General features: G+C 42.0%; 1 protein-coding gene across 1 annotated transcript in view; it reads left to right on the forward strand.

Annotated features, from left to right (window-relative positions):
- Positions 1-3,745: 3,745 nt before the first annotated feature.
- MAML3 (mastermind like transcriptional coactivator 3) overlaps positions 3,746-15,699 on the forward strand; it is a 353,622-nt gene continuing 341,668 nt past the window's right edge. The window contains exon 1 of the mRNA XM_032224582.1: positions 3,746-6,415. Coding sequence (XP_032080473.1) covers positions 5,969-6,415 — 447 coding nt within the window. The 5' untranslated portion in view covers positions 3,746-5,968. The remainder of the gene's footprint in view (positions 6,416-15,699) is intronic.

The following is a 15,699-nucleotide window of genomic DNA, read 5'->3' on the forward strand; positions in this document are numbered from 1 at the left end:
ACTTCTGACGTAAAAGGTCCAAAGTTTAGTTTTCCACAGATCCAGCTAAAGCAGGGTGGATCACCTGTGGTTTGCCTACAGTTCATTTATATTTGGGGCTCTGAAGCATCCCAATATAACCTGCACTGCAAGGAGACTGATGCCTATTTTGTGATGCTTTGGTAAAGTATTTTTGTTGTCCTGGGTATTGTAGTGCATCAACTTATGGTGCTAATGCCTTACCAACTGTTGTTGTTTGTTGTCATTTAGGTTTTATTCTGTGTATTCTACTTCTTTGTTTTTAATTGGGTCAGTCAACATGAAGCTTCAGAGTCATGTGTTCCAGAATCATGCTGACTAAATCAGTACTCAATTCCTTCCCATTTGGAAGTGGATTTACATGAAAACTGTAAAATCTACCACAGATTAACTAGGATTGAGTCTTCTATTTCTTTAACTGCAGTTCCTAGGAATAACGCTAGCTGAATCCATGACACAGCCATGCCCATTTTGCCTGACTGCTGTGACCTTTGGACACTGAAGGCTTTTCCCTCCAAGTCTTAGATTTTAATTTATGTTCAGGTTTCATATTTGTGTGCATTGTGGTCGTGATTTCTCTTTTGTGAACTTTGGCAACCGGGAAATAGAGAATTAAATGCAGCAATTGGGATCCACTAAACTGTCTCCTAATCTATAGTATAAGGCAGTTCTGTACATATGTTTTAATGCTCATAAGGCTCTCTCTTGAATATTTTTTAATGCAGGAATCCTCCACACATATCAGAAAAACAGCCATTTGATTTTAAACAGTTTAGTGATACCTGCTTCTTTATTTCCTTTAAACAGAATATGAAAATACAGAGCTAATGGATCATATTCTGATCAGAAGTTGTGTATGAAATCAAACATTAAGTGCACAAAATATTACTGAAAAGCTAAGTGAAACTAATTTGCACCTGCTCTCTGGCCTACTTAGCTGTAATATTAATGTCATTGAATTAGAGGTGCAATAAAAATCTTCATACAAGGCTTTGATGTCATTTCTGAATATTCTTGAATTACAGCGGAGGATATAGAGGAATAACTTCATACAGGTCTTCTCAGGGTAACAAAACAAACAAAACAAAAAGCTACTAACTTAGATTACTTCCATGGCTGACAAAAGGCACTATATGAGCAGGAAACCATAAAGGACTAAATTCTTGAATGGAATATGATTCCAAACTGTTATCAATCATTGCCTAGAGACCATATTCCAGAGTACCTGATTTTACAATTTCTATTGGCCATATTGTTATATACCATCAATTCTCCCTACTAGCATATTTACGTGTTTGGGTTGACTAGTCTTGCAGAAGAAACCTCAAAGCTAAAATGTATTTCAAATATTTTTTTTATTTCTCGTAGTCGTCATTTAGGAAATATTGATTGTGAAAAGAAAAATAAATTTAGCTAATATATTGCTGCATCCTTAATTTTAGAACTATATATACCAGAATTTTTTCAAGCCTGCTGGGAATTCTGCACTTGCAGTTCTAAGTAATCTGGAATATGGCATGTAGGGGAAGACACTTTCCTCCAAAAACAGTCTTTATAATGCCAACATAGAATTAACTATACACAAAATACCAACCGTAACTGATCTTAAAGGAAAAAGGGAGGGTATGAGACCTCATTAACACTTACTGTATATTTATTTTATTTATTGTATTTGTAGAACTGCCCATCAGTTACTTACAGTAACTGTAAGTATTTGGGAGACCACCAAAACATGCCAGGACTGCACACTCGACTGAGAAGCTGAAAACACATTCTGGAAGTCAAATCACCTCTGCGTTACTGCCATGAAAATTACATGGATGTGTCCATGATATCACCAAGCTTTATAAAGGTTTTATCTTTTACATACAGGACAGAAATATCAGCAATTTCTCTGCTGTTGAATAAATGTGCCATCAATCCTTCCTTGTCTCAGCACAAAAATGATATAAAATTGTTAGTTGTATATTAAAATTGGTTACCTACAATGCCAATCTCTGATTCCTTTGTATCCCTGTCAAATTGTACTGTTTAGATTTATGGATGCTGGATGCTCTAGCCAACTTGCCTCCCTGCCCCCTTCTGACACTATTGCATCCACCTTCCAAATGTCTCCAGCCCAGAGGAAAACATCCACCAAGCCAGGGCACTTTTGCATGAAATGAGTATGTTGATATTAATATATAATTTCAAGATTCCACTTGGGTTTCAGTGGGCTTGTTTGTTCCTCCTTCCACACCCCTCGTGGATATTTCACAAGTTCAGAATGTGAAATAAAACATAATGAAAAATGCCTCCTCATCCCAAGCATTTTATGTACTGCAAAATGAACTGAGCCACTGCAACTAGATTTTAATTTGCCAATATATTTGAAACAAGGAAACATGAGAGGAGAAAGAGGAAGGAAATAGATGGCTGTTGGGCAACCAACTCTCCTATAAAAGCAGGGCAAAAATTTGAGTGATAATTAGTAATGTGGCTAACAACAAAAGTTATGCTGCTTCTATTAGTACTCATCTAGATTACTGCAGCTCACTCTACGTGGAATTCAGAAGTTCCAAAGCACAGCAGCCTATTATCTAGTACTCAACTATGGTAGCAAATTACTCTACAGTAGGGGAGTCAAACGCACATCAAGGCAGCGCCACATGACTTATCAGGACCTTTCCCCCCTTTGTTAAAACAGGTGGGCGTGGCCAGCACATGACATATCCGGCCCACTGGCCAGGAGTTTGACAGCCCTGTTCTACAGGGTCTGCATTGGCTTCCTATTGGTTCTCAGTTGCAATTTACAGTACTGGTGTTAACCTGTAAAGCCCTTTAAGGCTTGGCATCAGGTTGCTTTCTTGCTTGCTGGGACAAATAACAGAAATGGTTGTTCACTTAGGGATATGTGGGGAGTTGAAAAACAGAAGCACTGCTTTTCTGTAGCAGTGCTAGCCCTCTGGAAAGGCCTTCCACCAGAAGCAAGTTTAGTCCAGACTTTGGCTGTCTTATGAGAACAAGATGGAGCTCTTCAACAATGCATTTCAGACTTTGTTTTTTAGATGTTACGATTTGCACGTTTAAGGTTTGTATGATTTTAACTGGACCGTGGATGTCTTAATATTCTTTATATTTCTGCAGAGCTGGCAAGACTCCTGTGGCATTGTAGCAGCATATATAAATGTAATAAATATTAACGTTCAGAAAAGTAGTGAAAGTAAACTGATCTCAAAGGCATTTCAAAGTGGAACTGTGATCTTCCACAAGCAACACATTCCCCAATATACAAATAGGAAATACATTAAATATATAGTATAAAGCATGATTTTGTTGGGCTGAAAATCTACTTGCTCCTGGTTGCCATTAGATTTCTGTCGAAGACATTCTTGACCAGGAAGGTATGAGACAGATACATTCAAGTGGTAAATAAATACTTAATTCTGAATTAATTTTTGGTATCAAACTTACTTTTAAAAAGTCTTTCAGGATGGAGAGCATCTACAAATGATACTATAATCCTTGCTTTATTCACAAAAGAATATAAATTTCCATGCTCTTAAGCATGAAAACAGGTGTACGGCATGAGTGGTCCCAGCATTTTCTAAATATTCTCAACTGCAAAAAGTTTGAGGAAAAATGACTTAAATGAACATATCACTGAAATGTAAGCATGTGCACTCCTAAGTCCCATAAAAGCGGAGAAGAAATACTTTCAACTACAGTATAGAATTATAGCCTTAAACCTGTTGAAATTTATTTAGGTGGAAACTTATTTGAAGGCAATGTTAGTATTTAAGAGATATATACAAAATAAGAAAAAGATTACACAATTCTCACTTGTTAGCAATCCTGTGTTGGAAAAATGCAATTTTCATCCAATAAACATTTATCTTTCTTTTCAAAAATAGTACAGTTCAGAAATATGTCAGGTTACTCATCAGTTCTCACTTGAATTCTTATTTTGTAGTAATTTGAGTAAGCAATAAATATGGGTACAAAGGGTGAATATGACTTTATTGTAATATAGTACTATACCTTAGTTCCTAGTAAATGTTTACTCTTTTTTTATTATATATATATGGGAGAGGGCAAGTAGCATATGTTTAGTTTAATTTTGCTCTGATTTCTTTGTAAGTTCCTTGAAACACTCATCTTTTTTCTTGTTACAAGGCAGTAAATAACATAGAAATGATTATTTTTATTTTTTTCTGTTGAACCTCTTCAGGGTTCTTGTATAGAAAAAAAAAGTGGGGGCAGCCTTTGGCACCCTAATCTTTTTTTAAAAAAAAATAAAGTTGAGCCCACTGAATTAACAACACAACAGAATGTCAACAGAAAATACCATACAATGCACATATATAGGAGTAAAGCTATAGAGATTATCTTTAAACCAACTTGAAAATAAGTTTATATTTACTCTCAAGTGAGGGAGTAAGACAGCAAGCACAAATCACTTCACAACGAATGTTTTCAAACTGGGTGGGGGAAGAAGGGAGGCTTATCAGGGTTTATGTTAAAGCCAGCCTCTTTTTTTCTCAGCTCTGTCTTTACTTTTCCATGTGGAAAAGGTTATCAGACAAGGCAGGCGAAGAGGCTGCTCCCTTTTGGCGGAGCAATGCACAGATTCTGACAATGTAATACGCAAGAATTTAGGCTAACATGATACACAGCTTCAGCTTGCACTGAAGCTCAATAAGGAAACCGGACACAAACAAGCAGGCATATTACACACACACACATATCACACGCGACCAGGTCAAAAGTTGACTGCCTCGCCAGCTTCCCTTCGGATCCTTTCTTGTTCCGTCCTGGCAGAGCTGATTTTCCGCCCAAGGTAACAAACAGCGTGAGTAGGCGCCGGAGGGGGATTAGGTGGGGATCGTCGTGTCCGTTCCTGCTGGCTAAAGGTCCGGGCCGGATTTTGCACCTTGTCCCCGGGACTCCCTGACGGAGAGGCTGCGGCTGTGTTTATTGAGCGCTCTTGTCCTGGTATCACTCCGCTGGCATGGAAGAGGAGGCGGAGGAGGTGGAAGAGTAACGCACTTGATCCTTGTGATGGTGGCAGAGGAGAAGCAGCGGGCAGAGCAGAGCCCGAGCCGGTCCCTCTGCGTACTGTAGCAGCTCCGCGGAGGCTCTCCCAGTCCTTCAGCCAGCTACCTTTTGCAGATCGCCCCGGATTGTTCACGTGTTGATTTCCTCCAGCCAGAGGATTTGCTTTTTTAGGTTCCCGTTGAAAAATACAACTGAGCAGCCAAAGTACTTTGAGAACACGGTGCGGCATAAACACCCAAACTTTTTCCCCTCCCTTTTCTCCCCCCTCCCCCTGGAAAGAAAACACAATTAAGAAAGCGGCGTTGCCTGTTTTCTGAGGGTGTGAGGTGTGAATGCGTTGTGGGTCGTACATGTGTATTCCTTGACCAGTGGGTGCCCGTCCTAGGTATTTTGTGAACGTGTAGAGTGCGAGTGCGGAAAGGCTCTATTCCCACACAAGGCTTTTTGGGGACGTTCTCTCCCCCTCCCCTCCTGCTTTATGTTTCAATACATGGGGGAGACCAAGGAGGCTTTCGGTCCGGAATTTCTTTCGGAAAGGATGGATTATTTCAAAGGGGAGCAGCTCTGAGTTCGCCTCCGGAGTTTGCAACCGAGCGGCGGCGGATGCCTTGTTTGTTGATTGTGTCTGGCGATAACCTTACAGCACCACCTCCGGGTTTGGGCTTTTTCTGCTTTTGGCGTTTTTTTACCCCTCCCTCCCATCCGAGAGGATCGGCAAGAAAGAGGTTTTGTTTCGTTGTTTACAGCCCCCAAACATTTTTTGCTTGGGTCTGTTAGCGTTTCCATGGCCCACTAAAGAGTATCCCAAAAGGAGGATTCGCCTCCCTTCGCCGTGTCTGCCTGCTGTGTGGCGCCCGCGTGTAAAAGGAGAGGGGGGAAAAGTTCTTCCAAAATAGTGTGCACGGGGAAGGGGATGGGGGATTTTCCAACCCCCGCTGCCGCCACGAACGGCAGCAGCATTTGTCTCAATAACCTGAGCAGCAGCCTCGGCGGGGCCGGGATCGGCGTGAACAGCGCTCCCCACGGGCCTCCTCCCGGTCACAATGCTACTCATAGCGGCGGCGGTGGTACTAACGGGAGCGGCGGCATTCCCAAGCACAGCACCGTGGTGGAAAGGCTCAGGCAGCGCATTGAAGGCTGCCGGAGACATCACGTCAGCTGCGAGAACAGGTACCAGCAAGCCCAGGCCGAGCAGCTGGAGCTGGAGCGAAGGGACACAGTGAGCCTTTACCAGAGAACCCTGGAGCAAAGGGCCAAGAAATCGAGCTCCGGCGGTGGCAGCAAGCAACCACATTCGAGCAAACAGCCACAAGATGCCGAGCCTGCTACAGCCGAGCAGAGGAATCACACACTGATCATGGTAAGGGGGCGGGCAAGGGGGCTGGGGGCGGCTGCGGAGCATTTGTGGGCAGGCGCTCTCTCATTTGGCTCTCGCTTCTCGCCTGAACGGATGTAGGAGTTTGGGAGGGGAGCGAGCGAGGGATGCTTGGCTGAAACCGGGGAATGGGCGGGGAGAGGAAACTTTGGTCCTATAACTAATAAGGGAATCCAGGAAGCAAAACGGGCCATTTGAAGAAGAGTTGAAAGCTCCGCATGGCGAGGGCGGCCGGCTCAGCCAACCGCGCTCCCTTTCTCGCCAACTGGCGGGTTTCTGAAATACTGTGTAGAATGGTCTCGTACACACTGCCCCCTCAAGTAGCTTTCCTCCCCAGCCCCTTGTTCCTTAAGACTACCGGACAATGTATAGATGGGCGCTTCGTAAAATTCGTATTTTGGAAGAGCCGCCTGCTGGCTCAGAGCTTGGGTGGGTTCTGGGCGTCTTCGGACGATCTAAAGCGGTTGTGGAGCCGGAGAAAGCAAGAAAAGGACGCGCGTCTCTTCAAAGGCGAGCGTGGATACTGTGTGGAATAAGGAGGGGGTGAGGTGTGTGTGTGTGTGTGTGTGTGTGGACTTTGCTGCTTCTTTAAATCCAGCGGAGGCAGAACTTGTGGGCTGGCTCTGCCGAGCGGGAGTGACAGCCCTCGGAAGAAAAGTTGGGCAGGCTCTTCCTCGACCGGCAGCGCGTGAGAGTGGGTGGTGAAGCAGCCCAATCAAGCCTCTTTAAAGCAGCTATCAGCCACTCATCAGCCACCTCGGCTGGATTAAAAAACAAAACAAAAGGCGAAAGTTTCCTTAAAAAGGCTCGGGAGAGAACAGCAAAGGGGCGTCAGTTGGTCTGTTGGTGGCGTAATGACTCCGAGGAGCAAGTGGCGGGTTCGCTGCTAAAACGCGCTCATTATAAAGGGCGGGCTGCGGGTAACACCAGGGGCTAACGAGCTTGTGGGAAAACAAAGTGCACCCTGTTAAAGCTTTTATTGAATACCTTTCAAGCAGAATCGTTTCGTGCTAGCTGCTCTGGCTAAATCGGTTAGCCTCTTCCCCCACCCCCTACCCTGAAAATCTAGGATTTTACTCTTGTACATGTTTCTTGGGAGTAAATCTCAGTGAACACCTTAGGGTTTAAGTCCGAGTACTGTGGACCTGCGCAGGGTTAGGGGTATTAACCTATTAGTAGACCATATCGGGCAGCAAGTAGGTTAATACCTTTACCCCTGCGCAAGTCTACTGTACTCGGACTTAAGCCCTACGGTGTTCACTGAGATTTACTCCCAAGAAACATGTGCAAGAGTAAAATCTTAGGGGGCCACGCGGAGGGTCAATTTGAGGCTGGTCTGTGTTAACGGATCTGTTCTTGTTAATGCCCGTTTTCCAGTTGTAGAGTCGAATAAGGATAGCAATAGTTGGAATTAGAGATTTTGAAATCTTGAGCTTTTAATGCACAGAGACTGGAGGCGTCTTACCGGGCCGCAGGCACTAGTTTGGTTAAGGGACGCATTGTTTAGTTGGCAGCTGCACTTCCAGGCTTGTTTACTTAAGCCTTTTAAATGTGCAAAACTGGATGAGGAAGGATTGCGACGTGAAAGACTTCTAGCCTCTTACTTACCAAAATTATTAAAACCGGTTTTCGACCGCAATCTTCAACCATGCAAGCAGAAACACAATATCTCGAGAGTAACGGGACTCTCGATCGTATCGTATTGCAGTAGGGCTGCAAATGTTCGGCCGAATTGACCCGGAGAGGCTCCGACCTCCTCTTGCGCAAAGCCACATAAAGCACGTGCTCATTTGTAAAGTAGAGGAGCAGCGGCGGGTTCACGGTTCGTTGCCTTTCTTCTTCCTACGGCTGGTACGAGACTCGGTAGCTGCCGGGAGACAATTGAAACATCCCCCCGCCCCTGTGCGGCCCTCCCCTCCGAAGGCCACCCCACCAGCTGGCGTCTGCCTGACAAAGCCGGCACGCCTCCCCTCCCCCTCCTTTTAAGGTGGGGGGGTGGAAGACCCCGAAGGCGCGGATTGGCGAGGAGGGTTAACCGCAGAGCGGCAGGCCGAAAACTTGATGGGTGTTGCGGCGACAAGAGAATGTGGGTGGGTGGCGAGAGAAAGGAACTGATATTCTCGCCTTGCTCAAGGAGGCGGCGGCAGCTCCTCCCACGACGGGAAAGGAACAATTTGTTGACTGAACGGCCTTGTTCGCGCTGCGCGCGCGCCTTTCTTGTGCGTGGGGCCCGCCTCTTTCCCTCCCACCGCCGCGCGAAAGACCGGCTCCAGGCGAGCCCCGCCGCTTTGTCTTCTCGCCACTAATCCTTAAGCCTTTATTAAGCCTTCGCCGGGGGCTCCTTAACTGGGCTGCAACCTTTATTCTCCTCAGGCATGTCTTAAATAATGGGAGCCGGAGTCCTAACTAATTTGGGAAACCTCGGCTTAGAGAGGAACTTAACGCTCCCGAAATCCTCTTTCTCTACAGAGCGCGGGTCTCCCAGCTTTTCTCTCTCTGTCTCTCTCCCCGCCTGGGTGGAGAAAATAAAACCCACTAAACTTTGTGGGCGGATGGGCGCGATGAGAAAGAGCGAGAGGCCACCCTTGGCGGAGACAGCGCCGGGGAGTTCTCCAGCCCTGCAAAGAAAGGGCGAGACAGGCAGCAGAGCGCCCTTAACCCCACGCGCGTGTTGCGCACGCTCCGCTGTTGCCTTCGATCAGGCGCGCGAATAGCCTTGCGAAGAAAGGCGGGAAGGGAAGGGCCAAACAGATCGGGGAGGGAAAAAGAATACGAAGGAGCGAGTGAGGGGAGTCGAAGAAACACGAATAATAAAGGGAAGCCCTTATTTCCCTCGCAGGAAACTGGCGGCTTTGCTTGCTGGCGTTGGCTTATAAACCAGTCACAAACGGAGGTGGATGAGCGAAGCCTTTTGTTCGGTAATCAGGTTGGCGTTGAGTCCTCGAGCTGTTTCCTTACCTTGCTTCCCAATAGGGTTTGCATTTGCAACACTAAGTAGTGGCCCCATGCAAACGATCTTCACATTCCATCCATTTCCTTTCCCTTTTAAACTCGCTGCCCACCATTTAAACGGTCGGGTGTGTTAACCATCACGGGAAGTGGGACAGTACAACTGCTGAATCTCATTACCATCATAAAGAGATTTAACTGCTTGAATGTGCCCTCTGGAGTAGGTGTCTCTAACAGAAATCTTAAACCAGCTGCTGTAATATCCATTTTGATTAAAATATGGATATTACTTTAGTTTCAATATTTTCCACTAGAAATTCAATCACTATTGATCACATTCACTTTTTTCCAGCTAGGAACAGCAAAATTTAGATAACTTTTTTTTCTACACAAAACAATGATTTTTAACTTTAGGTACTTAATTTAATGTGGAGGCTCTGAGAACCTAGCCCTCTACTTAAAAACAAAAGCTTGTACAAGATACTGCACATGTGAAGTGCATAATTGAATATTCATAAATTTGGGTTGTTTGCTGACAATAACATTCTCAGGACCATATAGGTTGGAAACCTGGGAAGAGGCCTTCATCTTGCAAATGATGGTGATGATGATAGCAGAAAAATATGAAATTAGGGAACAGTAAATTGTGCACAGGTTTATTGAAGTATTTGAGCTTTTTCTCTAGTGGCCTAGTCTTTAATATAATCGAGTTTCATATTACTCTTATAGAGTTGGATATTTCCCAGTGCTAAGCTAGTTGCTTTTTAAAAATTGGAGTGGGAAAGTATTTGCAATCTGTTAAAGTACAGTGTTTCCCTGAAAATAAGCCCTATCATGAAAATAAAGCCCTACCATGAAAATAAGCCCTAGTGAAGAGTGTCATCAACCAGGAGGTGGTGAGCATGGCCAGCACCTGAGACAGTGAGGGTGTGGGGGCTGACAATCTCCAGCAGCAGCAGCACAGTTGAGTTGGTTCCCTGTCCAAGCAGCAGGGGTGGAGACAGTCTATCGGGACATGCTGTGTGGGTCGCAGGAAAGCTGAGAGTCTGGCTGGAGCAGGTGGGCAGCCTTAGGATGCTTGTCTTCGCATGGTGGCAGCAGCAGCAGACAGTGGCAGAGGCGCAGGGGGAAGGCAAGCGATCCCAATGCTCTGCACAGGCCGCAGGCAAGCTGGGAGATGTGAAGTCAAGCCTCCTGTGACTGGCCGCCCACTCTGTCCCACTGTCTTTCGGCTGTCCTGCGTGTCGCGTCCGTATTGTGTGCCTCCCCTGCACCTCTGCTGCCATCTCTGCTTAAACAGGTAATCAACTCACGTGCTGTGCAGCCTGCACAGCCCCAGAGTGCGCCGACCAGGGTCCAGCAGGCTGCAGGTGCTGCTGGACATCAACCCCTGCGTGCTCACTACCTTTCGTGTGTGCACTGGGGAGGTGGGGCACCCAGCCAGGCTGATCACCCTGAAATTGCGTTTCCCCGAAAAGAAGCCCTAGTGCTTATTGGCGCTCCCAAAAATATAAGACCGGGTTTTATTTTCAGGGAAACAGGTATTCCCCTGATCATTGTATCAGGTTAGAAACCAGACAACACTGATTTCTTGTTCTACTTTAACTACGAAAGCCAGCTGGTGATTTTGGGCAGGTAACTCTCAACCAACCAACTCACCTCACAGGGCTTTTGTGAGGAAAATAGGAGGAAGGGCTACAATGAATGTTTGCTGCCTGGAGTTATTTATATAAATAATAAAAGCGGGATAAAAAAACAATCCTCCCATTCTTAGCAAGCTAATATGCTTTCTTGTTTCCCACTTTGTAGAGATATAACTCTTCCTTGATGCACTCCATGTTTGCTCTTTTTTATTGATTTGCTGTGTTAGGCAACCATGCTTCAGTAACACAAGCTATTGAGAATCTTCTTTTGTTAGTGTTATAATTTATCACGGTTTTGGTTTTCAATATTGGAATTATAATTTGTTTGTGATAGAATTTTTTTTAGCCATCTCTGATCTCTTGTACTGACAGTCTTCTTGGAAATAACTTTCAGTAAGGCTAAATGAGACATAGTGTCGGATCATTTATTTAAACCCATATCTGGTGCAGTCAAGTAGAAATATGAGATGTATCGAAACTCTAGGTTTAAGAGCAAAAAAGATGAATGGGAATCCTCTCCCCCTGGTCTGTGTGGCTTCACTCCTGCAATTGCCCCTTCCCCCAAACCAATTTTCTTTTAGCCAGAAATTAACTTCTGAAACAAATCCCTGTCCTGATTCTATTCAGGTGGCCTCATATTTTTCAGGGCAGCTGCATTCCTGTCTATATGATTTATTTGGTTATGGTCATTAAGTGTCAGTCATATTTTGAGTTGACTGCCCATTCCAGTTGGGAAGGAAGAGGCAGTGATATTGCACTACTGTATTTCCTTTTTTTTAATGAAATTATTATTTTCACTTTCAGATGCAGGAGCCTCCCTTTTCTTTATGGCAGTGTCCAGAAAAATATAAAAGATGTGAATTTATCTTTGTTGTCTGTTTCCCAGTTTTTCTGTTTGTCAATATGAGTCACTTCCTCCCTGCTTCCTCCTGAAGTAAGAGCGATGATTGCCCAGCAGCTTGCTAGTGCCAGTTCTCTAGGATGTAACTGTAATAGTTGTACTGTCAGGACAAGATAGCTTTCCATTTCTACTTTGGTGTTTTTCCACATATTTTTTCCACATTATTTTAACTAAGGAAATGCTCAAATAAGGTGATATGAGAGAAGCTCACAGAGAGTTTTGGAATCAAATCCTCCCCTTTCCTGCTGTAAAGTCATGACAGTGATGTGCTGAAAGGAGAAAGCAGTAGAATTGAAGAATAATAGTTTTACTTATATCTTACGTATAGTGTATACTCACAAATCAGAATAACACTATTCTGTGAGTACAGATAGAATAAATGCAATATAGGAAGTCACACAAATGTAAGGATGAGTAGATAATAACCCAGTAGTGGGAAAAGCCAAGTGTATAATTTTGAAGGCAAGTATCATACATTCAAAGGGCTACATTTGTATATTAAGTCTTTATTCCCTAGCTCTGCCAGATGTTTGTTCTCAAACAAATTACTTACATTTTAATCTCAGTAATAAGAACCTGGTAGCACTAATCTCTGTTCCTCTTGTTGAAAATTTAAAGTTATGAAGAGCTATAATAACTACTCCATATCAAAAACTAAAGGTGAAAGATCCCAACTTTAGTTCTTAACATCTCTAGTTAGGAGGTAGAAATAGGAGAGGTTTTGCCGGTGGTGTTGTGGCAGTCAGTATATTTTCTTGTGATTCTTTTTTTTAAAATTGCATAATTCTTCAGATTATGTTCTTGAAATGGCCTATTTTGAAATGGCCTATTTTCATTAAAATTAATTTAAAAAATTAAAATTAGCAAACTTTCTAATAATAATTAAACTTAAATGTAATTTAGAAAACAAGCTTATTCTTAGCTCCTCTTCTACCCCTTTATAACTTCTTATTCCAGGTTATTCATTTTTCTATGTTGTTTATTTTATTTATAATACTTTTCATCTCCATCAAACTGTGTGTGAACTGGGTACAAATTATTTGAAAGTTTATAATCCACATATTTGTTGTTATATTCAATGTACAATAACATTGATAATATAACTATCAAGATAATTGCAATAATTCATAATATCATCATAAACTTCTCTCCAGAGTAACATTTTCTCTTCTTGTATTTTCTTCCTAACGTCTGTTTCTATTCTCTAGCCACTGATAAAATACATCCTATGTCAAAAAATATTCAGTTTCTTTCTTCTTTGTCCATTTCTGCGCATTCCATTATTTTTTGAATCACCCTCTCATCTGACGGGGTCTCCTCACTCTTCCATTGTTGCGCAAATACAATCCTAGCCCCAGTCAGTACATGTAAAATCAAATATATAGTCTTTTTGTCGTATTTTTCCAGTATTATGCCCAACAAAAATGTCTCTGGTCAATATGCTTCTAATTGTCATTTTTTCCAACCAGATATGTATTTTCGACCATTATTTTTTAGTTTTGGGACATGTCCACAACATATGGTAATACGAACCCGGTGTTTGGTTACATTTCCAACATTTGGCTGATCTATCTTTATACATTCTAGCTAACCTTGCCGGTGCGAAGTGCAATCTATAAAACATTTTGAACAGGTTATTCATGATATTGCCTGCCCCCTGTTACTTTAGGATTCTGGGCTAGGATAGGGATCCTGAGATTGACACTGAAAAGACTAGCAGTGGGCATAGAAAAATAATTGTATGCTCCTTTTATTGTATTTTGGAACAATTGATAGTAGGACCAGCCAGAGGAGGAACAACCTGAACCTTTTCCTAAGAAATACAAAGAATTGTGATAAATGTGAGTTTATAGTACTGATTAGAAATAATACATTTAAAACCTATTTATGTATCATATTTTATTTAAAATAAGAGGAAAATGGTCCCTTTCCCCTCCCCAAAAGTGCAATACATGTCACCTACAATGCAGTCATAATTGTGTTCAGGAGAGGAAAGCTGTTGAAGTTTTACCAAACTATGATAATAGACATTCAGCTAAAATGTACAGTATACTGCATATCAGTAGAGGTGATTGAAATTCTGTCCTTAGCGTGTTAATGGATAATATCAAGGATAATATTAGGGGGGGGGGAATCCTTCATAACAAGAGCCAAAAAAAAATAACCTTGCATAAAATTAATGCAAATAGGCAATTGTGTGAGAAAGAATTTTGAGGACCAAATCATTTATATTAGCATTACTGAAATAACATTTAAATATATCAGCAACAAATCATATATGTAGTTGAAAAATTGGAAAACAAGCTGATTAAAAGAAGAGTGTAGAGAAGCTGAATGGGTTCTCTGCATCTCCAGAAAATGTGGAGAAGATGCTTTGGGAAAGAAACATGAGCTGAAGAGGCAAAGAAGCAAATTTATTATAGATTTTTTTTTGGTCTGAATGATTCCTATTCAAGAGTTCCAATAGAATACAAACCTGGGATTGCTCACCTGAGAAAAATGTATAACATTCTTAAGATTAGATTAACCTTGCTCTATCAAGGGTAAGGCAAAAAATAAAAATAAAACTTTAAATATTCAAGAAATGTTGAACCAGTTAAATAATATTAATAAGGGTTACATTATAAAGTAAACTGGATAAATTTTGCTGAAGAAAGAATTATAACATGGTTAAATAATAGATAAGTATTGTCTTATCTGCAACACCCACACCAACGCACACAAAGCTATTTATTTGGAATTTCTTTTCATTAAGTTGATGTGAAGCTCGCATTTAGAAATAGATTAAATATGAAATTTTATGAGTGGTAACTGGTTAAAAATAATGTAGGGACTAGGAAGGACTAGTCACTTCACATAGTGAAGCTGTATAAACAATGGAATCTGAAGTAATTAGGCTTGTTGATCAGTGTTTATGATAGTTCAAATGCAAGAGAACAATAAAAGCTTTTTCCTCTTGAACCTCATTTTGGGGGACTATGAATGAGAGAGCGTTATCAGCAGCTTCCATGAAATGAGGTCAAAAAGGCAAGTGGGTAGAAGTCACATTATTATATAAGTCCTTCCTCTTTTGTATATTTAACTTTGGCATTTGCCATCTTGTCTGTTTTGCCATCTCCTCAGCAGGCATTGCTGGGTATTACTGTGCTCTGTTCTGCTTGTGGATTCCCACTGATGATTGACCACTTGGGAAAATAATTGGAATAGTGGGCTTATTATCTTATCCAGCATGGTATTAAAATATCTCAACTGTTGCTTCTCTAACAAAAATAACAAGTATGTAGCTTCTAAGAATGGATTGTTTCTGTCTAATAATTATATGTTAAACACAGTATTCAAGGTTTTCATTCTGAATTACTCTTATTTCATTATATTGAAGTGTTGCAAATATAGATATGGCAACTAATTCAGAAGCTGAGGTTAGGATCATTGGGACTCCTTTGAACTGAACATAACATACTATTCTGAGCACCAAATCTATCAACTGTTGAGTGAAAATACCAATGAAAGTGAACGGGGGGGGGGGGCACACCCTGTCCTGTAGTTGATAACAATTTGGATTTCTATTGAGATCTGTAGCAACACTACAGGATCTTATTGGTTTTGAATGAGGAATAATTCTAGTGAAATGCAAACTAGTGTATATGTTTCAAATCAAGATGATAATGAGTGCTAGGATGAGAAATAATCTGACCAGTTTAGATAATATTGTAATATAGAGTTGTCCTGTGGTAAGATGAACAACCAATAAATTTTATAAATAAATAAAATTTTGC

This window comes from Thamnophis elegans, chromosome 9 (genome assembly GCF_009769535.1).
Source record: "Thamnophis elegans isolate rThaEle1 chromosome 9, rThaEle1.pri, whole genome shotgun sequence".
NCBI classification, from domain to species: Eukaryota; Metazoa; Chordata; class Lepidosauria; order Squamata; family Colubridae; genus Thamnophis; species Thamnophis elegans.